The sequence below is a fragment of the Panthera uncia genome, assembly GCF_023721935.1.
Source record: "Panthera uncia isolate 11264 chromosome C1 unlocalized genomic scaffold, Puncia_PCG_1.0 HiC_scaffold_3, whole genome shotgun sequence".
NCBI lineage: Eukaryota > Metazoa > Chordata > Mammalia > Carnivora > Felidae > Panthera > Panthera uncia.
The window spans coordinates 1,513,447-1,535,287 of NW_026057584.1; the positions used below are offsets into that span (position 1 = coordinate 1,513,447).

The 21,841-nt window shown below is 66.9% G+C and overlaps 1 protein-coding gene across 1 annotated transcript in view; it reads right to left on the reverse strand.

The window, feature by feature from the left end:
* Positions 1 to 21,841, reverse strand: part of GPC1 (glypican 1) — a 28,269-nt gene extending 6,428 nt beyond the window's left edge. Inside the window, exons 1-2 of the mRNA XM_049614547.1 lie at positions 21,404 to 21,841; positions 686 to 844 (exon numbers count right to left, since the gene is read on the reverse strand). Of these exons, the coding sequence (XP_049470504.1) occupies positions 686 to 844; positions 21,404 to 21,569 (325 nt within the window). The 5' untranslated portion in view covers positions 21,570 to 21,841. The remainder of the gene's footprint in view (positions 1 to 685; positions 845 to 21,403) is intronic.

The following is a 21,841-nucleotide window of genomic DNA, read 5'->3' on the forward strand; positions in this document are numbered from 1 at the left end:
CTCAGAGGTCACTTCCTGGGGGCCCCCCACCCCAGCGCCCACACCGTCCCCCTGGGGTGGCCACCGTGGACGTCGTTATACCAGCCCGCTCTTCACGGTCCAGGGCGTTCGATCTCTGCCCAGACACGGCGTGAGACTCCCGGTGTGAGACCCATGAATGCCACGCACAGCAGCTGCCCCGGAGATGTGAGGACCACGCCCGGGGCCCCAAACTCCTCCTGCCCCGGCACCAGCGCAGACCCGGCCCTCCGAAGCCCCATCCTCAGTGTCCCGCCCCGAGCTCGGCCGTCACACTGCGGTTCCTGGCTCCGGGCCACCTGGTGGCCAGTGCAAGGCCTGTTCCTGCCTCTAGTGATAAGGAGCCACCTTGAGAGCAAGAGGGACCCTCTGAAGGGCGGACAGAGGGATGGGCCTGATCTCCCCAAACATGCACGTGTGTTGCCGTGCACACCACGGGGTGGACAAAGTCGCCTGCAGACCACCCCACGCTCACGGGTCCCCTGCTTGGGCCCCTGCATGTGGGCAGCTTTCCGCTACCGGGACCCCCCAAATCTCAGCTCCCAGCCCCAGAGCGCTAATAACCCCACCCATCCTGTGACCCCGCCTCACCAGCAGAGGTGCCCTCGTGCCCAGCTCCCCACCGTGTCAGCGTCTGGTGGTCCCCAAACCCCAGTGGCCTGCTCACCATCGAAGTTCTGCAGCTGGGTGGTGAGTGTGGCCTGCAGGGCTCGGCCGCTGTCCAGGAGGGCTGTCTCCAGTTCAGCCCGGCTGCGGTTGGCCAAGTTCTCCTCCATGTGGCTGGTGCAGCAGGTGTAGCCCTGGGGGCAGATCCGCAGGTGCTCACCTGTGGGGAGGGGCCGGCGTGAGGGGAGGAGGGGCGGGGAGGCTGCTGGGGCATGGGTCCGGGGGCAGGCACAGCTTTGGGGACCAGGAGAACTGGCCCTGGGGCTTGGCGGGGTCTCCTGGGCAGGGCGGACATGAACAGCGGACCCTGGGAGGGGCACAGCTCCAGTGGGGGTCCCGGGGTAGGCGGTGCAGTCCCCAGCGTGGGACACAGGAGCAGGGCTTCCTCCGCAGGCCACCCTCCAGGCCGTCTGGGACAAACGCAGCCGGGCTGGTCATAAAGTGAGGATGCAGGGATGTCGGAGGTCCCCCCGGCCCCTCAGTCCCCCTGCTGCCACCATGCAGGTGAGGAGGGCCATCCCAGGGGCTCTGGAGCAGCTCAGGTCACATCTGTGACCCAGCACGGAACTGCCTCAGGGCCCTGTGTATGTGCGGAGGGGTGGGCTCCCAGACTCAAGGCTCCCCAGGGTAAGCCTCCAGGCCTGCATGGTGCCCCCCTGCCTGGGCCCTGGCTGAGAACGGGCAGGGAGGAAGGGGTCGCTGATGGGCAGGGCTGGACAACCAGAGCCTCCTTACCACCCCCCCCCCCCCCCGCCCCATGCCAGAGCACGTGGGGGGCAGCCTAACCCAGCAAGGACATGGCCTGGACACAGATCTGCCGGGGGCGGGCGGGGCAAGAGGACACACGGGTGTCTCCGGACGTCCCTTCCGCTGCGCCCCCAAAGCCCCCATCACTCCTCACGCCGCGGCCTTGGCCCTTGGCTCCAGGGCAGCACCACTATCCATGTTCCCACCTTGGGGTCAAGGACAGGTGCTAAGTCACACAGCCCTGTGGTTATACCGCTGTGCATACTGCGCCGGCCGCTGGGCCCAGTATTACGATCGCAGCAGCTCGGAGGTGGGTGCTGTGACCCCACTTTATAGGCCAGAGACACCAAGCTCAGAGAGACTAGTTTCCCGTCCAGTCCATGCTGCACAGTGAGAAGCCAAGGCTACCTGTTTTCAGGACTCCACGCCCACCGGGCCACCTCCCCGCCCTCCCCACCCGTCCCTACCCCACCCTGCAGGCCATACTTCGTGCCTCTAAGCTGTGGGAGCGGTCCCTCCTGGGGCCCCCTGGGCAGCAAGGGTCTGACGGGGGAGGGGGGCAGGGGCTGTGTGGGGGCAGGGTCATCCTGTGCACAGTTGTGGGGTGGGGGTGCGGCGGCCTGGGCAGAGTTCTCTGGGTCCCGAGGGCTGGGGGCTGGCTCCAAGGTGACCCGCAGGGGAGAATCAGCAGCCCTGGGTGCAGACAGCCTCTAGGAGAGGCCTCGGGTGGAGGGGAGAGAGAAATTATTATCCTGAGGCTGAATTGCCCCGAATTGCCTCTCGGGACCACTGGGTCACACCAGGTTGGACTGTGTTTATCTGCTGCCGTGTCTGGCCTCCGTGCCCATCGGCGGGACAGGCGCTGCCGAGGCCTGCAGGTGCAGTGGGAGGGGCCGCAGGTGCCTGGGTGGGGCACTCAGACACGGTGTCTGGTCTCAGACACCTGCTCCCCCCAGGGGCTGCATGCCTGGAGGACCGCCGCCCCTTCTCCCAGGGCCTGGAGGTGATGCTAGCATGTCCGTCTGAGGGGGGCTGGGACCCCCATCTTGGGGCAGGGCTGACCTCAGGGTAACAGACTGGAGCCGGAGACCACTTGTGACCACCCCCAGGGGAGCCCCAGGTCTGCGGGGGATGTGTGGCCGTTGGGGACCTGAGGCCTGACCCTCTGGGTGAGCCAGACCTTTCCGGGCCTTGTGGGGACCAGCTGGGGCTGAGGGTCGGAGCCCGGGCCTGGTGGGGGGGGGGCACCCGCCAACATCCCTGTGCCCCTTCTCCTGAGGGGTGGCATGCCCAGGTGCCTCCAGGCAGGGAGGGCTGGGCCAGACAACAGCTACCATGCTTCCCTCTCGGGTGCCTTTGCCAGCAGGAGGCAGGACTCTGAGCAAGATGAGGGTCCTCTCCATGGGGTCCCCGGGCCCCAACCAGGAGAAACCTGAGCTCCCCTCCTCAGTGGGGGCCCGGAGAGCACCCTCTGCACACCGGGGTCCCAGTGGTGCTGGGGGGTGGGGGTGGGGGTGGGGAGGGCGAACCAGGGGTGTGGCCTGGGGCAGGGGGCAGGTGCCAGCCGGGCTTCATGTGGGCCCGGGGCCGCCCAATCCTGAGTATTTGCAGGCTGTGGGGGCAGACGGCATCCCCAGCCGGCTGCCCTCCCTCCTGAACCCTCCCGGTCCCCCGGTGGCCCAGACCCCCTCCCCGAGCCTGCCATTCACGCAGACAGCAGAGAGGCTGGGCAGAGGAGGGGGACGCCGAGAGATGCAGGGAGCTCCGCCGTGGGCGGCTGCTGCGTGGGCTCCCTGGCACTGTCCCCACAGCCTCCCCGGCCCTGCCCGGCCACCTCGTCCAGCCGCCCGGTGGCCTGTGCTGTTCCGGCTGCCCCGGCACAGCCCCCGGCCCTCCCTCCCTCCGCGGACACACGGGAGTGAAGACACGGAGCCAGAGCCCGGGCGCCGGCCTGAGGCCCCGGGCAGGCTGGGCCGAGGCGGCCGCGAGCCGGCCTCGGGGCAGACGCAGGGGCTGCAGCGCCTGGCGCTCGCCCTCCGCCCACCCTGGCCCGGCCCGGCCCGGTCCGCACATCGTCCGACGGCCCTGGATGCCGGCCGGCCGGAGGCGGGCTCAGCAGGGCACCCCCGCGCCTCCGGGAGAGCGGGCCTGCCCCTCCCGGTCGGAGCCAAAGCGCCGGGCGGGGGTCTGCGGGAGAGAAGGGGACCCCCCACCCCGGGCAGTGTGCACGACGGAATCGCACCCTGTCGCTTCGAACCTCTCCGGCCCCGAACCCCCCCACCTCTCAACACCTGCCGAGAAACGAAGACTCGCCCGCGCCGGCAGGCGCCGGCCCCTCTTCCCAAGGACGCTTCCACCGGCCGGCTGGTGACCGTCCCTCCTTCCTCCCTCGGTCCCTTTGCGGTTTTTGCAACAGCGGGCCGGCCACATCCAGGACTTCCCTTGGCCTGTGGGACACTTCCTCCCTGTGGCGATCCCCGATCCCCGGGGGTTCTGGGGAAACGGGAGGGAGGTCCGATTCACCGATTCACGGTGGGATGTACGCCCGTCCTGCAATCCCTGCGGCTCCTTCCCTTAGGCCCCGCCCCCGAATTCCCAGATTCCCTCCCTTCCTGCTCCTCAGGTTTAAGTACTGCACCCACTCCCCTCACCCCATCAGCGGCTGCTTCTCTTTCTGGGTGGCAGACCAGAGGTCCACCTTTTCCCTCCAGATTCAGATCTCTCGGGGTCACCCCAGACCCCCGGTTTCTCTTCACTTGAGCCCGTATCAGTCTACGACTTAAACATCTTTAAGGCTCACACCCTTCTGCCACCTGCTGAGCGCTGGTCCCAGCTGTCCCGTCTTAGCAGCCTCCGAAAGGCGTTCCCCACCCAGCAGCCACCCCCACCAGCACTATCACCCTGATGCTTTAGCCCAAGGCCCCTTCCCAACAGTGGTCACTGGCTCCAATGCCAGACACGGACCTCATGTGTCCAGGCCCAGCCCAGCAGCCACCTGTGTCTGGTGGCGCTAGAGCCCTCCCAAGGAGACTGCAGAGGGAAGATGGCGCCATGCCAAGCCCACGTCTCCAGAAGCTTCTAGTGCTCACAGGGGAGTATGCAGACTATCTGCTTGACCTGTCTTTAAAGCCACAGCCCCGATGCTCTGCACCACCTGGCCCAGCGACCCCTAGAACACTCTAGGTCACTGTCGACAATTAGCCTGCGCTAGCCTCCCTGGATGGGCTGAAGCGGGGCCGCGTGCCCAGCTCCAGGCACCAAAACCCAGCAAGGGAGAGGCCCGGGTCTGGAAGGGCAGGAAGGGGGCGGCTTCCCCACCCCTCTCCTTTACTCAACTCTGGACCCTACCCGGGGCTTTGCCGGCAGACTGGGGGTGAGCGGCTGTCCAAGGCTTTCCCCTGGACAAGTGCCCCCGCCCACTTCTGCTCCTGGACCCTATGTCGCTCCAGTGGCCACAGGATCCCCCTGGCATGTCTACCAGCCGACTGGGGGTGGGAGACACGGAGCAAACAGAGGGAGCTTCCCTGGCCACTGGCCACAGCGGAGCTCCAGACCTTCCTTTCTCAACAGCCCCCCATCCCCCAGAAGCCTTTGCCCCTGACGAGTCCCTGTTGGAGGGTCACACTTGATCACCTAGAGTCTGTCCAGAAGGGTGGCCTCGGATGCACCTTGCAAAGGACATTTCAACCACGATCTCCTACTCCCCCTTACACACCAACAACACCCACAACCCCTCCTGCTTCCGACCCAACCTGCTTCCCTACCCCTCACCGACCACCCAAAGCCCCCTCCCACCCCCCCACCATTTCAGGCAAATGACAGCGTCACCAAGCGGCCCTCTGCCAGTGCTGCCGCAGAGCCTCCGCCAGGCACTGGGACCCGAAACCGAGGGGCATCGGTGCGGACAACTCCTCGCTCGGTGGGTGGGAGGGGTGGGCCCCCCAGGCCTGTGAGGGGCTGCGTCGCCGGGGCCGTGGAACAAAGGCTGGGCGCCCCGGTGCCCTCGCCAGTCGCTGCGGGCCAGGACGCGCGCCGCGGGGCGGGAGCCGGGGAGCCAGGGAGTCAGCGCGCGGTCTGGAGATGCGGCGGCGGTGCTCCTGGCGCGGAGGGGACCGGGCGCTGGTGCAGTGGGCGCGGCGGGCGCCCAGGGGCTGCGGGGGCTGCGGCAGGCGGGCGGGGAGGCGGCGAGCAGGGGGGCCGCGCGGGGGGCTGCGGCAGGCGGGGCGGGCGTGGGGGAGGAGGGCCACGCGATTGGCGGGGAAGGGGCTTGCCGCAGTGGGCGCGGCAGGCATGGGGAGGGGGTGGCAGCAGCGGGGACTCGCGGGGGCTGCGGCAGGCGAAGGGGAGGGGACGGGTCTGACGGAAGAGGAAGGGGGGCTCGCTGCAGGAAGGGGGCTGCGGCAGGCGGTGGGAGGCACTGGAGGGGGTGGGGGGTGGGGGGTGGGGGGTGGGGGGTGGGGAGGGGTGGCGGGACGCTGCGGGATTGCCGGCGGAGAGGGGCCCGGGGAAGGGGAGAGGTGGGGAACGGCAGGAGGGGACGGGGTGGGGTGGCGATGGGGTGAGGCGAGAACGGGGACCCACGATCCACGGGGTGGACGCTGGGGCACCTGCTGCGAAGCGGCGGGGAAGCGGAGCGAAGATGCGCCTGTGGGGGGTGAGGGCAGCGCAGGGCAGGGCGGACAGAAGATGGGGCCGAGGCGGAGGTGACGGGGGACAGGGGTGGGGATGAGGGGGCGAGGCGGAGGGAGTGAAGGGAGGGGTGGCAAGCCTGGGGACGGGGGCGCTGGGGGACCGGGGAGATGGAGATGGCTTGGGATGGACGGCTGGCTGGATCCCAGGCGGGGTCGCCCAGCTTGGATCCCGGCCCCGCAGAGGCCACCCGCGCCGTGGCCCCGAGGACCCTGCGCGGCGGCGGCGGCGGCGGCGGCTCCAGCGGCGGCGTCCCAGGCGGCGGGGGCGGTGGCGCCGGGGGGGGCGCGCGACCGGGGGCGGGGGCGGGGGGGGGGGGGGGCGCCTGGGGACCCGGCCGGGGGCCGGCGGAGGACCGGGCCGGAGGGCTCGGAGGCGGCGCAGGCGGCCAGGAGCCGGGGAGGAGCAGCGGCCACCGCCGCCCCGGCAGCCCCGCGGCCGCACTGGCGCGCACGGCGAGGGCGCGGCTCCCGGCAGCGGGGACGCGCCTCCTCCCGCAGCCCCCGCCCCGCCACGCTGGCACCGCCCCGTCTCCCAGGAACCCGCGGGCGGCCTCCCCGCGCCCCCTCCGGCCCGGCCCCTCTCCGGCCCGGCCCCTCTCCCGGCGGGGACCCAGGCCCTCCTCCGCTCTTCCCCCCCAGCACAGCCCCGAAGCGCGCTCGGGAGCCGGGAGCCGGGGGCGGGGGCCCATCCCGGATGCTGACCTGAGGCTGGGGGGGGGGGGGCGGGGGTGGCAGGGAGGGGATGGGGGTGTCGGGTTTCTCCTGGGGACGGAGAATGGCAGCTCCCCACCTGGGAGCCCCCTCTCCTGCTGACGACGACCGGATTCCCACTGCTGTCTGGGGCCCTCAAAGCCACCACAGCCGCTACCTGTCCCCTCCAGGCCTCCAGCCTCTCAGCTAGGCGACCTGGGCCTGCGTGCCAACTGCTGATCTCCTTCCCCTGGGAATCGGCCAACCCCACCTGGCCACACGCTCCCCGGGCACCCTCCCACACTGGTGTCTCTCCCTTCCCTCCCAGGACACCGGGACAGCCCTCACCAATACCTTGTACTCCCCGGAGCCCTGGCCCTGGCCTCACCTGGCTGCCACCCCACAGGAGAAAACCACCCACTCAGGCCACCCTCCTCGCGGCCAGCCTGCACTTGGAGAGCGCTACCTGGCAGGCAGCGCTTGATCAAAGACCCCTCACCAAGGCCACAACACCTAAGACTCCTGAAGAAGGGGGTTTCACCAGGTAACCACAAGGCTGCTCTCTGTGCCGCCCGGTTCCTGCTCGGGACCTCCTGGGCAGGCCACCCTGCCAGTGAGCACCAGGTTTGGGGGCGCCTCGGTGAGGCCGTGGGCCTGGCCTCATCAGTCTGGCTGCAGCTCTGGCCAAGAGACCGAGCCCTCTCCAACGGGCCTCCCCTGGGTTGCTTCAGGGTTCACAGCTCACTCCATGACCTCAGAACAAGTCGGGGATAAAGGGGACCCTGGGTTTGTGCCTGCTGCACCTGAGACCTCAGGTCTTGGCTGCAGGGCAGGGAGCACTCTCTTGGGGCCCAGGGGTAAGTGCTCCCCGGAATCTCTCCCATCAGGCCGAGCTTGGCCCAAGCTGAGCTGAGGAGAGCACCCCCTCGGGCTCATCCGCATGCCAGCCGGCTTGGCATCGGTGGGGCGTGAATGCCTGAGGCTCTGCACAGCCCTCCCATCCACCCTCCCGTGGGGCCTGGGGCAGCTGAGGGGGCCTCTCCAGTGTCCACAGGGAACGACCTGGAACAGCAGGAGGGGGTACAGCTCAGGGACCCTCTCTGCTGTGTTCCCCGCAAAGACACGCCTCGGGTCTGCCCATCCTCCCCCCTTGGACCCCCCCCACAGGCAAAGGGGGCACCAACTCCTAGCTGGGCTGGAACATCGGGCAGGACCCTCCAACTGAGGGAGTCCACGGGGGCTCACGGTGACCCGGGCCCAGTCTCCGCTCAGGCCCCATAAATCCTGGGGCTGAAAAGACAGAATGGGAAGGGGCAGAGGGCTCGGCTGACGCCCCCTGACCCAGCCACTTCCCACTAAGCCTGGTAGCCGTGTCCAAAGTCAGGGGCGCCGTCGGCCTGGCATCCCAGCTCCTCAGTCCCCCTCCAGCTTGTGGCCTGCCACTTGTAGTAACTCTGGGTCCCAGCGCCCTTCCCCCTGGCCCCACCCTCTTTCAAGGCCAACTCAGGTCTCCCTCCAGGAAGCCCTCCCAAGCCCCCCGGGGGCACAACACCCACTCAGCACAGGCAGCCCACCCTCCCTGGCGGCAGGAAGGCCACTCTGCCTGCTGGTGGGGCCTCCACTTCCCTTCTCTTGTCTCCCTGCCCAGCACCCAAGCCGGACCTGGGTCAGTAAACAAATATGCCTGAAGACACCGCACAGAGAGACTCTTTGTCTGGTGTCGGCATTCAAGGAAACGCAGCTTCGTGCCATCACGGCCCCAGAGTGGCGGCCTCAGACCTTCCTGACCCGACCCCTCCCACAGGTAGCAGGACAGCGGGCAGCGTCCACGAGGGGGTTTTCGGGGCGAGTCTGCTCCCCACAAGGGCGCCCTTGTTCTCACAGAGGCCCGGCGGCCTCCGCGGCAGATGGGAGTACTCGCTGCTCGCTGCTCGCTGTGCAAGGTGTTAGACGCGATCTGCACAGCAGCCCCTCTTTCCCTCGCCGCGGCGGGCGGTGTAGGCGCTGACATGAATGCCCGCGGTCACTCGGCGGGAAGTGGCTGAGCAGTGCTGGCCTCCCGCTCCCCTGCCTCTCCCACTGCGAGACCTCTCCCCACGCCAGCCCCGGGGTGGGGGGGCGTCCTGAGCAGGACGGGGATGCGGAAGCAGGGGCAGGGGCAGGCACGCCCCGCCGCCCAGCAAGCTGCAGACGGCCGGCCCGCTGCCTGGGGAGGACGGTCCCCCCCCCCGCCCCCCACTGGCTGAGTCAGGGGCCGCCTACCGCCCAGGCACCTCCACCCAGCTCACCAGCCCAGCTGGCAGGCACAGCTGGGGAGGGGGCTGCAGATCTGGACGGGACACAGTTCACCGTGAGTGACAGAAAAACGGCATTCTTTCTTAGCATGAGTATCTGGCCCAAAGGAACTGAAATGAAAGCAAGGACTGGAACAGAATCTCGCACGCCCCTGTGCACAGCGGCTGCCTCACAACAGCCGGAAGGTGAAAACAACCCGTGTCCGTCCACGGAGAAGTGGGTCACAAAACGTGGCAGAGCCACAGGACGGAATATTACTCAGCCTCAACAAGTAACGAAGTGTGACACCTGCTCCGACGTGGAGGCACCTGACCTTGCCAACGCCGTGCGGAGTGAAAGAAACCAGCATGGTATTTGAAGCAACAAACACCGTGTGACTCCGTGTACGCGGAGGCCCCCACGGTCGTCAGAGTCACAGTGACAGGGCGGAAGGTGGGCGCCAGGGGCCAGGGTGGGGCTGGGGAGTCCGTGTCCACTGGGGAGAGAGGTCCAGTGGGGGAAGATGAGAAAATTCTGGAGACGGATGGTGTGGACGGTGCGTATGTGCTTAATGACCCTGACCTGTACACAAAAACGGTTAAAATGCTAAATCTTTTTATGCGTATTTTATCACCAAAAAAGCAAGACCCCCCGCCCCCCACTATCTGCAACGTACGTACGCTAAATATCTAGCACGTACTTTCACCAAAAACTTACACCGGTTTACTTTAAATTAAAATATTCAGGACATACCTAAACTACAAACTTTTTCGCTATCTGGATTACCAATTTAAGAACATATACTGCAGTTTTATTTCCAGCCCTTCGTGGGGTGTGGACAGAAGCCTGACTGAAGTCACACAGGCTCCCTCCCTGCAACACTCAGGCACAACCCCAGCTGAGGTCCTCACACCCACAGCCCCAACCCCCTCAGAGCAGGCTGAGTAACAGGAACATAGAATCGTACCCATCTTACAGATGGGAAGACTGAGGCTGGGAGACGTTCCGTGACTCGCTCAATGTCTCAGGTCTGCTGCCCAACTTGTGTGCCTCCCTGTCTTCGCTGAAGGGGAGGAAATAAGAGCACGGTGGCACCTGGGGCCCACCAGCAGCTTGGAAGTCCCGCGTATGGAGAGGAGACCCCTCTCCTGGAAGCTGAGCCAGGCCCGGCCACCTCCACTTGGGGGGTGGGACACTGCCTAGACGCTCCTGCCAGTAGCCAACCCTCCACCGGAGGCCGCGCCCACCAGGCCCTGCTGGGCACACAGAGGGTCACGTGAGCTCAGCGTTTGCCCCCTTGCCCCGCTCCCCAGAGGTGGAGCCCTGATCTTGTTTGGGTTCGCGGAGCAGGTGGGAATGTTGGGGACCATCCTATTCCCTGGCTTCTCCAGATCAGTTTCTCAGGGGCCGGTGAAGCTGGAAGCATGTCAGAGAAGGGCCAGGCCCCTCAGGAGGTGGGGAATTCTGCTCCCCTAGGCACCCGGTGTCTCAACCCCAGCCTCGTCCAGCCATGCCCAGCAGGCAGAAGGGCACACAGGCACACAGCTCTGGATGGGGGTGGCATGGTCCCGCTCAGGGAAATCCTGGAGCAGATGGTCAAGGGGATGGAACCAGCCCCGTCCCCAGAGAGGGGCCACGGGGACGTTGATAAGGCCCCACGTGACCCGGGCGAGGAGAGGCCCCCCGATGCAGGCTGCCAGACCCCAGGCCCGGCTACGGATTGAGGGTGTGTGTGGGTCCTTCCGGCACCATCTCCTATCCCCCTCCAACCTCTACGCAGGATCTGTGGTTACTTCTGGTGCCTCCATCTGTGGCTCTCTTGTAAACACCAGCTGCCACCCTCCAAGGCCACACAGGGTCCTTCCTAGGTGTGGGCATGGCCCTATGCTGGGGCAGTGCTCCCTCACTGAGAGCTGTCTTCCAGGACCAGCTCTTCCCGCAGTGCTGGGGGAGTGCTCCCTCACCGAGGGCTGTCCTCCAGGACCAGCTCTTCCCGCAGTGCTCAACTACCAGAGACCAGGGCCAGCCGGGCGGGAGCATGGAAGCCACACCCAGCACTGGCCGGTAAGCAGAAGTGGGTGACTGACCAAGGGGAGAATCCTCCCCTCCAGCCTAGATCTCTGACCCCCGGCCGTGTGGCTGCTCAGCCTCCCACCAGGGGCCCTCCCCCACGGCACCTCCAGAAGGCAGGACCTGGAGACGGAGGGCCCGTGTCCCCAGCAGGCCCCGCGGCATGGACTCTGGCTGTGCACACGGGCGCACTGATGACCACGGACGCTCCATGCAGCAGGCACTGCTACCATCCCCATTTAATGGAACAGCACTCTGAGGCTCAGAGAGGTTCAGTAATTGGCCCAAGGTCACACAGCGAGTGAATGTGGAGCCGGCACTTGAACCCCAGTTGGGAGGGGTCTTTGCTCTACAGCCCTGGAGGGGCGGGGGGGGGGGGGGGTGGTGCGGTGTGACTGCAAACCTCACCTCAACACGTGCATGTCTGGATTCACGTGTTAGCTCTCTTTACTTCCGACTTCCGACATAACATGTGGTCACCGTGGCCAGCAGAGCCACAGCTCACAGGACACGACCGACGCTCGTCGTGTCCTCGTGCCAGTGGCTCTGCTGGTGGCTGCGTTTCAGCGGGAGAACAGCCCCAGCACGCGGGAGCTCAGATAACACCCACTGAGTGATGCAGAGAGACTGTCACCTCTGAATGTCCCCGTCACCTCCGGGTGCCCGTAGACACCCCTGCTCCGCGGCCCGGCCCCACCCCCAGCCCCTGCAGGCCCTCCTGGGTGCATACACTGGCCGCAGCACTGGCCCCACTGGACCGTCTGCTGAGGCCCGCTGACCCCTTCCCGGGTGCTGACGAGTCGAAGAATTATGCGGAGGACCACGAAGGACGCCAGGCGAGGCGCAACGGTCCTCAGAAAACCGCACAGTGAACGCGTGACGTGGTGCCTCGCCCACTCTCCTGGGAGCGCGCTCTGCGTGAGCTGACGGCAGGTCTAGAACCAGCCGAGACGTCAAAGTCGTGGAGAGTGTGAGAGGGATTGCCGGCCACCCGCTGCAAACGAAAGGGGACAGAGTGCACCGGCGGCTTCCACGGCAGCCACGCCCCAGACACCCCACCACTGCCTCGTTCGTGGTAACAGGAGACGCTCAAGTCCGCTTAGAGGTTAGCAAAAACAGAGACGCGATTTCTTCCTCGGCCGTGCTCGCCAATTGCCCAATTCCTTCCCCGGGCCTCGCCATGCACCCCAGCTGAGGACCCCGGCCTTCGGCGCCCTGCCTTCACACCTGTCAGTCCGCCACGGTTCGCCCTCCTCCACAGACGACTCCACCATCCACCCCTGCGAGGCCATCCTGGCCCCAAAGCAGAAGGGCGCCCCTCCCCCGTGCTCCAGGCCGCTGGTTCCACCCTGCCCAGGGCTTTGGTTCAAGGTGCTTCGCATGAGGCGCTACTGGCATTTCTGGAAGACACCTCCTGGCTGTTCAAGAGTGCCCAGCACTTCACAGGGTCCCTGGCCCTGACCGAAAATGCCCCCAGCGCACAGCTCCTACTTGGGAACCACACCGGACCCTGGGGATGGGGCTTTAGCTGTGTGTGTCTGACCTGTCCCCCAACCCCCCAAATGCACAGTGATGGGGATGTGCCAGTCCCTGGGTCACTTGAGGGCAGGATGCCAAGACGCCCGGACTCTCTGTGGCGTGGGCAGCCCGTGCCACGCCGGGGGAGGAGGTCAGGGACGGCGGAGCGGAATTAAGAGCCTCATCCTTTTAAAATAACTCTGTCGGTCCACTGTGTCCCACACTCCATGACAACGAGATGTGAGTGATCATGAGCCAACCCAGGCAGTGGGTGGCATCATCTCTGTCCCCAGGGCCTGGAGATGGTCACAGGTGGGTGGGATATACTCCCTTGGCCCCCAGAGCCAGGGACAGGCAGTCGGGGGCCCCGGAGCCTAAGGACACACTCAGTTGTCACCCATGGCTCACCACAGGGGCCCACATGGTTCGATGTGGCACCAGGCACATAGGATGCTGTTAGACACAGGGATGGGCCTGGATGGGACTCGCAGGCTCAGAAAGTGGGTCCTCAGTGTTGGGGATACTGTCTGAAGGTATGCACGGGCCACCAACCCCCAGATTCCAGTGCCGATGGGGAGGGAGCCCCAGAGAGGACAGGTGCACCTGTCCAGGGCCTGGCTGTCCACCCTCCAGGTGTTGGTGGCACTGCCACCGTCCTAGGACCGACTAGCTGGGGTGCAGACGAGGCTTGGACAGTCAGTGTAGGCAGGCTCTGGCCCGCTGAGTCCAGGATGGTCTGAAGGCCCCAAGGGAGTTTCTCACTAGACCTTGATCTTCTGGGAGACAGAGACCGTGGTTTTTCACCTCTGTGTTCCAGAAACTGGCAGAGGGTGAGCACACAGTGGATGAAAGGTGGAGACCCTCGCCCCGGCCTGGCCAGCCCTTCCTCATCACAAGGGGCAGGGCAGTGGGGCTCGGACATCTGTTGCCGTCAGGAGCACCGGCTCTGACCTCAGGAGGCCCTCCCGGGGGCGGCTGGCCAGGCGCTCCTGCAGTCGAGTGTCACGAGGGCCTCAACTGGGCCTCACATGGGCCTGAGAGTTTCCTGGCCCCTCCCTGGGCCCCTCTCTCCTCGTGGCTGTGGGTGCTCCGGGGCCTCGAGCCCCAGCTCTCCGTCCTACCGCCAACCTCCCCCTTGCACTCTGGACCACATGCCCAGCGCCTATGGGACAGGGACACACAACGTCCCCCTAGTGCCCCCTCCCAGGGTGGGCACTGTTACCCAGTACCCACACCGGACACCGAGGCAATGAGGCAATTTGGAGAAACCCCTCAAGGGACAGGCCTCTGAGCACGGGGAACCCCTTTCTGGGACCCGGCTTCCTCATCCACATGCTACGTGGCCAGACCCACCCTGCAGACACCCATGGAAGCACCTCCAAGCCAGAGACTGGAGGCAGCCAGGGCGAGGGGCTAAAGGAAGCAGGGCCTCGGTCCTCAGCAGGTGGTGGTGGGGGGGGGGGGCAGGCGGGGAGAGGCCCAGAGCGGGGTTCCCGCAGGCCCCCCTGCCGGCCAGCTCTCCTCCTCTCTTCTGGTCCTCGCGTCCACTTTGGGGCCCTGGGGCTCACGGCACAGGCCCCCGTGCTGTGCTCTGCTGGCCCTCACCCAGCACCACCTGACAGGGCCAGTCCCCAGCTCGGACCCGGCCAGTCTCCCCTGTGAGATGCAGCAGGGGCGGTGGGCGGGGCCCTGGGCCTCCGGGGGGCTGAGGTCAGGACAGATGGCAAGGGAGCGGGATTGATGGAGCCCCTCGGGGCTGCCCTGTCACCCAGCCAAGCCTCCAGGACCCAGGGAGCACTTAGCACAAATGAGCAGCGAGCTTCCTCAGCTGGGCCACCGTACCAGGGGACAGCTGCCACACGGTGGCCCGTCTGCCACCTTCTGCCTCCCCATCTCCAAACCATGTGCCCCCTCCTGGCCTCTGGGCCCCCCTCCCTCCCCCAGGCATATTCCAGCACCTGCCCCGAATGCTGGGCCCCCTCCCCTCAGGTGGGGACCTTGAGCCTGTTGAAAGAACACTGGTGTCACTGAGTACTATCCCAGCCAGGTGCCCCCCAACCCCACGAAGGTCTTAAGGCCGCCTCACCTCCCGCCCCGCTTCTGGGACGTGACACAAGCCGGATGTGTTGGCGGGTCAGCAGGCCTCGAACGCTGGAAGGAGTGGCTCCTGACCCTCCCACCCTGACAGGGATGGAGAAGTTGAGGCTCACAGGGGGCTGGAGACTACTCAAGGACCCGGCGGGGGTCAGGGCCTAGACCTCTGAGCCCACCCACACCAGGGCCGTGCCCGGAGAAGCCTGTGGGTGGGAAGGGGCCTGACCCCTCCACACTGTCACCAGGGCCTCGGTACGCATCTGTGCCGGGCTCCTGAGCCTGTGGCAGACATGCGGAGGCATGACCCTGTCCCGAGGAGCCATGGTCACGAAACAGCAGGGCTCGGGACCACCGCTGCCAGACGGAAAGTATCTCAGGGAGCAGATGGGCTGGGCCACCTGATTCATACGCTGCAGTCCTGGCCCCAGGAGGTCAGAAGGTGCCCTTATTTGAGTAGGGGGTCTGTGAAGGTGAGGTCACACGGGAGTTGGGTGGCCCCTAATCTGATAGGTGTCCTTACTTTTTTAAGGTGAAACCTGGAGGCAGATGAGCCCACGTGGACAACCCACATGAAGCCAGAGACATTCAGGCCCAAAAGGCCAAGGACCCCCAGCGGCTGCCAGAAGCCGGCAGGGCCTGGAACGGGTCCTGCCCCCCAGATCCCAAGGGAGCCAGCCCCGCACACCTCGATCCCGAACTTTCGGCCTTAGAACTGCCAGACGGTAACCTTCTGTTGCGTAAGCTGCCCAGCATGTGCGTCTGACACGCCCCCGGCACCCGGCCCAGGCCTGGCACACGGGAGGTGCTTGGAGTATTTACTGCCGAGGCCCGCCCAGACTTGGGGAGAACCCTGGGAAGCAGGGCAAGCCCCAGAGCGTGGGTGCTTGGGGGATGCCCGGCCAGGCCGGTGCCAGCCGTGTGCCGGGGCGGGCACGGGGAGGACCCACCTGGCAGGAGGGGGTGTGTGTACCAGGAAGACGACCCAGCTAGGAGCTGGCGGGAGAGGACGCTGAGGCCACAGGCAGAGGAGGGCACGGGACGAGGCCAGCCTGCCTGCACACCCCCCCCCCCCCCCCCCCCCCCCGCCAGCGGCTCCTGAACCCACCCAGGATTCTAGGGCTCCTGCTGGGAGAGCAGGTGTGCACTCCCTCTGCACTCCCCCCACCCAGAGCCTCCCCGGCATCCACAGCCCGTCTGAAGTCAGTCGAGGAGGCTTGGCCCCCAAGGTCCTGCCCCCCCAGCAGGGAGGCCACGCCTGCCCTCGCCTCACACCTGGCCGCCATGTGCCCCCACCTGGGAAGGTGGGGAGAGGCCTGGGGCGGGAGGAAGCATCCCCGTCCGTGCCACCCCCGCCCCCAGGAGACTTCCAGCAGCGAGGGGCACCTGCCCGGGCCTGTTCCTAGACAAACACCAGCAAGAAAGACTGCCAGCCGCCCTAGCAGCGAGGAGCCGGGCTCCGGGGTGGGTGGCCTCCGGCTGGGGCCCTCACGCTCTGGAGTCTACTTGTCTTCTCCCCAGTGTGGGCAGTGACCTGGGGCCACAGGGCTCTGCTAATGGTCAGACGTGATCGGGGACGGCCCCCAGCAGAGACGCTGGATAGGCAGGGGCTGCACTGGACAGCAGGGCCCAGTGTCCTCCAGGCGCCTGACAGGGGCCCTGAGCCTTGGTCTGAAATCACCCTGAACTAAGCAGGTCTTGGAAAGAAGAGTCTGCCTGACAAGGGAGGTGTTCCTGCTGCCTGGGCACGTCCAGGCCTGGGCACGGCAGAGGCCGGTCCCACGCCCGACCCGACTCCCAACGGCCTCGGGGCAGGCCCTCTCCCGTCCAGGGCCAGCCAGGCTGACACCCGTGCCTGTGGGTGTGGATGGCCTGGCACGAGCATGGGCACCCCCACACAACCGGGCTCTCCTCCCGGTTCTGAACCCAGCCTGCTGCCTGGCCGACGTGTCCCCAGTCCCTCTCCCAAGAGGCTGGGCCACCGTCTGTCAACCTCAGACTTACACTGTTCCTTAATTAGTGCCTGCACGGAGCCAGGCCGACCTGCCTCGTCCCCTAGGCTCTCACCCCCGGAGAAGCATTTGTCCGTGAGTCCTGGGGGACTTGGCCCAGCACGGTGCTGGGGACACGCCGGGGGTTTCTTGCAATGGCCAGGAACACACAGCCAGGCCATCCTGCGTGTACCCGGGGATCATCTGATTCATGCCCCTGGTGCCTGGGAACAGCCCTCCTCGGGCAGGAACAACAGCCCTCAAGGCCTGCGGAAGAGCTGGCCGCCACCAGACAGGTATCGGGGGGCCCAGGCAGAGGGCAAGGCCCAGCTATGAGGAAGGCCAGTGTATACACGGCCCTGTCCCGACGGAGGAAGGGAGGCCAGGGCAAAGGCTCGGGAAGAGTTCCAGTTAAGAGATGTTCTAAGCCGGCCTAGAAAGGAAGCCAGGCCCAGGAGAGCCCACAGGAGAAGGCGGTGGGGGGGGGGACCACCAGGGCCTGGGCCTCGGGCTCCTATCTCAGGCCTCCAGGCCGGGATGGCTCCAGGCCTTCCAGAAAACTCGGAGCCCAGGACTGGGCAGCAGCAAATGCCATAGGCTTTGGGGTCCACAGCTTGAGCTGCACGTGGGCTACGCGTGCTGGGCAAAGTTACGTGGCTCCCCTGGGCCTCGGTTTACTCATCTGTGAAGCAGGTCTACAAAAACCCTTCCTCACCCAAGGCATCAAACAGACAGTAACGCGAAAAGATGTGCACCGAGTCGGGGTCACGTTAAGGGCTCTCAAGACGCTATTGCCCGAGGGGTCTGTGCGGGCCTGCAAAGACCCCAGGGCAGGGGCAGGGGGAGAACGTGGGCCGGGGCCGGCCACACGGTGCACGGTGCCAGCACATCCCTTCCTGGGCACCTTCAGGGGCGGTCGTGACCATTCCCAGTGTTGTGCGTGAAAACCAGGGGCCGCGTGGCGCGGGAGGCTTGCGCAGCAGGACTGACATTTGAAGTAAGGCCCAGGGAGGATGTTGCTCCTCTGGCAGGAACACCGCAGAGTGTCCAGCAGGGGGCTCAGGCCGTTGCATCATGCAGGTGGCCCCGTCAGGTCCTGGCTCCCTCGGGCCTCCCCATCACACGCCTCCCCCCGTCATCTCAGGCTGGGGATGATGAAACCATAGGTCCTCAAATGGCAGAGGGACGGAGCCGCAGCACAGCCAGGGGCTGAGGACCACTCGGGGACCCGGCCAGGCACACGGGGTGTTTTTGCCTTCTGAACAGGGCAGGGTACACAGAACCCCGTGGCCTGGGGCCAGGCCGTGTGCCATGTGGCCTGTGAGAGCCCTACAGACCACAGGTGAGGACAGATACTGGGTGGGTTCTTTTGAGCCCAGCCAGGACAGCCCTTTCTGGGATGCGGGCTTCTGAGGACCCTCTCCCAGAGTCTCTCACCACCCAACAGGCATCGGGGGTCAGAGCCGGCACACGGAAGCAACGGTTTCTGCCGATGGGCCCGGGGGGGGGGGGCCCTTGGTGTGAGCTCCAGGGTACGCTGTCCCCCCCCCTTGCCGGCAGGTAGGCTCAACCCCGGGCCAGAGGGGACATCAACCGGTTCTCACTGCACTGACGGCCCCCTCTGACCTCCAACCCCCAACGCTGGACCTCTAGACCCCTCCTCCTCTGCCCAGGCCCTTCGCCTCTCCCTGCCCACCCTCCATGGCCTGGCACGGAGCAGGACACAGGTGCGTCCCCAGCAATGTGGACCGAGGACCTACTTGGTGCCGGGAACGGGGCCAGCTTCTGTGGCTACAACACGGACGTGACAGGAGTGGCCCCTGTCCCCAGCACCCCAGCGAAGGGTCAGAGCAGTACAAGGCATGTCACTGGAGTGCCAGGAAGCCAGGCAGGTGCTGGGAAGACAGCTGGGGGCCAGGAGCGACCTCGCAGGCAGAGGCAGAAAGCCTGCGGGCTCCAGCGGGCATGTGTGATTCAGCACGGGGCACTGCACGTCCCCGGCACTGGCTCCCGGCAGAGGGATCCCTCACTTTCTCTGTTGCCTTCTGGCCTTCGGGAGGGTTCCCTGGGCTCTGTGGCCCCCACGGCCTTACCCGGCTCTGCCTCCCCAGGCCCGCTTCCTCACCTGTAAAATGACAACAGCTGTCATCACCAACTGCCGGGCACGGCCATCCAAAAAAATCACACGAAGTCACGAACTGGAATCTTATGTGGCCTGACACTCCCCACTCTCACGAGCCCACCGTCATTTCTAAGGTCCCTTGGGCAGAGGCCGTAAACGCCTCCCTGCTTTCCAACCACTCCACCCGGTCAGGGCCGGCTGAGTCGGGGGGGGGGGGTGCTTTCCACAGGCGGGGACCCCAGGTCCCCACGCTAGAGAAGTCTGGCGGCCAGGCCTGCAGGAGAGGAGAAGCAGGCAGGGTTTCCCCAGAGGCGCGTGCTGTGTGAGGCCGCCAGGGGGCGCCTGGTCCACGGAGGCCAGGCCCCGCGGCAACAGGAGGGGACGGGCTGGCCGCTGCCCTGGGAGGTCACCCTGTATCCTCTGCTCCACGTGGCGCTGGCACCGTCTGGGCGCCTGGGCCCTGCAGGGCCCTCCGCCGTCCCAGCGTTCATGGGGGCTTCAGCCACAGGCTGAAGGGAGGTGGCCCCTCTGAAGAAGCCCTCCCGCTAGGACGGAGGAGCTGAGGGGCGCCCGCAGAGGGGGCGCCGGCAGAGAGCGCGGCCCCTGGCATTCCAGGCCCGGAGGAGGGCGGCACCCAAGCCCTGGCCAGCACGACGCTGGGACAGCTGCTGGGTAGCCACTGTCCCCCAGCCGGGCAGCCAGCACCCCGTCTCCACCCATCACACACAGAGACTGCAATGCACTTTGATCCTCCGGGGCCCCTGATTGACTGCCTCCCCCAACCCAAGGGGAACAGGAGCTGGGCCCCAGCCCAGCCTCCGCCCTTCCCCAGCTTCCCCAGTTTGCCCCACTCTCTCCCACCCCTTGGCAGCTGCCCAAACTCGGCCTCCTGGCCTCTCGGCCTCACCAAGACAGAGGCCTGTGGGTTTGAGCAAGTTTAGGATGGCCCCTAAGGACACAGTGGCCAAGCGGGAGTGGGTACGCGGAGAAGAGGCACAGGCACAGGCTTCCAGCCGAGATCGGGGGCTGAGTGGGGGCGTCTGGGGTGGGATCCAGAGGGAAGGCTGGGGACACCCAGGCCAAAGTTCTCCTGTTTGTGTGGGAGGAGGGGCAGTGGTGGAGCAGAGGGTGAGCCCAACTGCAGAGGGCCCTGTGCAGCCAGGGAGCCCGGCAAACCCGGCCCGCCGGAGAGGCAGGCCCGACACGGACAGGAACTCTCAGCAGAGGGAGATGCTGGAAGGCCCGCTCTGGGGTATTGAGAGGGGGCCTCTCCAGAGCCTTGGTGGCTGGGTGGGCAGGTATGTCCAAGGGTCTCTCAAGGCAGCCCTGTGTGTGTCTGACTGTCCCGGGGCCCAGGGGGCCAGAACCCGGCTGCCTCCCTCCCAGTCCCCAGCAAGGCAGGGCCATGGACTGCACATGGATACACTCCTCTGTCACTCAGAATTCCTGTATTTGTGGTCATTCCCTGTCCCCCATGTCACCGTCTGAGCAGAACCCTTACTCACAGCTCTCCCCCTAGTTTGGGAGAAATCCCTTCCCTAAAAGAAACTAGTCCGCTCTGAGCTTGCCCACCGGGTCCCAGGCGCCCTGCACAGACCTAGTGTGGTTCCCCACACAGTTGCAGTGTGAAGAGCCTGGGGGCCTGGGTGGTCCTTAGGACTTTGTACTCCACCCCCCACCCTCCAAAGCTCCTCAGAGGCCAGCAGGGAGGGGGTGGGCAGGACTGCAGGCAGCTGCAGGGCTGAGGATGCCTGGGAGGGTCGATGCTCTTACAAAGAAAAGAAACGGCCCCTGGGCGGGATCCAAAGCGCCGACCACCTGCAGCTCGACTCCCCGCCAGAGGCGGCTCCGAGTGCCAGGCCGGCGAGCCACGAGTCCAAGTTCGCCAGGCAGGAGCCCTTGCTTCGGGCTCCAGGTGGCAGAGGTCAGCGCCTCGCCCCCACCCCCAGGCGCACGGCTGACTCCCTACCTCGCAGGGGCCCACTCCCGCCAAGAACGGGGGACTTGTAATTGAACCCACCCAGGCTGCCGTTGCTGGGGACCCCAAAGGAATCCCCAGGCCCGACCCGCGGCGCCTCCCGGAGAGGCCCGACCAGACAAATGGGAGTCCCTCGCCCGCGGCCGCCGTCAGCTGCGCCCCGACAGCCGGCCCCGCAGTCAGCCCTGCGCGCCCCCGGGCTCGGACCCCCCGCCCCGCCACCGCGCTGGGCCGAGCCGATGGCCGAAGACGCCCAGCCCTAGCTCTGGCCCTGCAGGACTCCCCGCCGGGGACGGCCCGGGCCACAGCCCCACGAGCACAGCTCCTCGGGGAAGGGGCCGGCGTGCGTGCTCGCGGCTCGGGGGGCGGCCGAGAGGAGCGCACGAGACCCGGGCGGCACTCGGGGGCGAGGGCCCGAGGGGGTGCAGACGGGCGGGGGCGCAGGCGGCCGGCTCCGGGCTCAGGGCACGCAGGGGAGAGCAAGAGCGCGCAGTAGGGACCCGGGCGCGCCGGGGTCCGGGGCCCCGGGTGCCGCGCCCTCACTTACCCGAGATCTCTGCCTGGGGCACGTCGCTGAGGCTGAAGCCCTTGGCCCCGTAGATCTGGCGGACTTCGCTGCAGCTCCGGCTCTTGCTGGCAGGGTCCCCGCGGGCGCAGGCGGCCAGCGCGGCGGCCGCGCAAAGCAGCCACCAGCCTCGGGCCCGCAGCTCCATGGCGGGGCCGGGGCGCCCCGGCCGCCCGCCCGCCCGCGCCTCTCTCGGATCCCGGTCTGGGCCGCGCAGCCCCCACCCGCGAAGGGCAGAGCCAAGGTCCCGGAGCGTGCGGCTCGCGGTCCGCAGGCAGCGGCGGCCGAGAAGGCGGCGACAACAAAAGCCGGCGGCGCGGGGCGCGCGGGGCGCGAGGTCCGGCCGCTCGGTCGGGCGGCACAGAGCGCGGCGGGCGAGCGCGCAGTCCCGGCTCGGCGCCTCCCCTGCCGGCGGCCCGG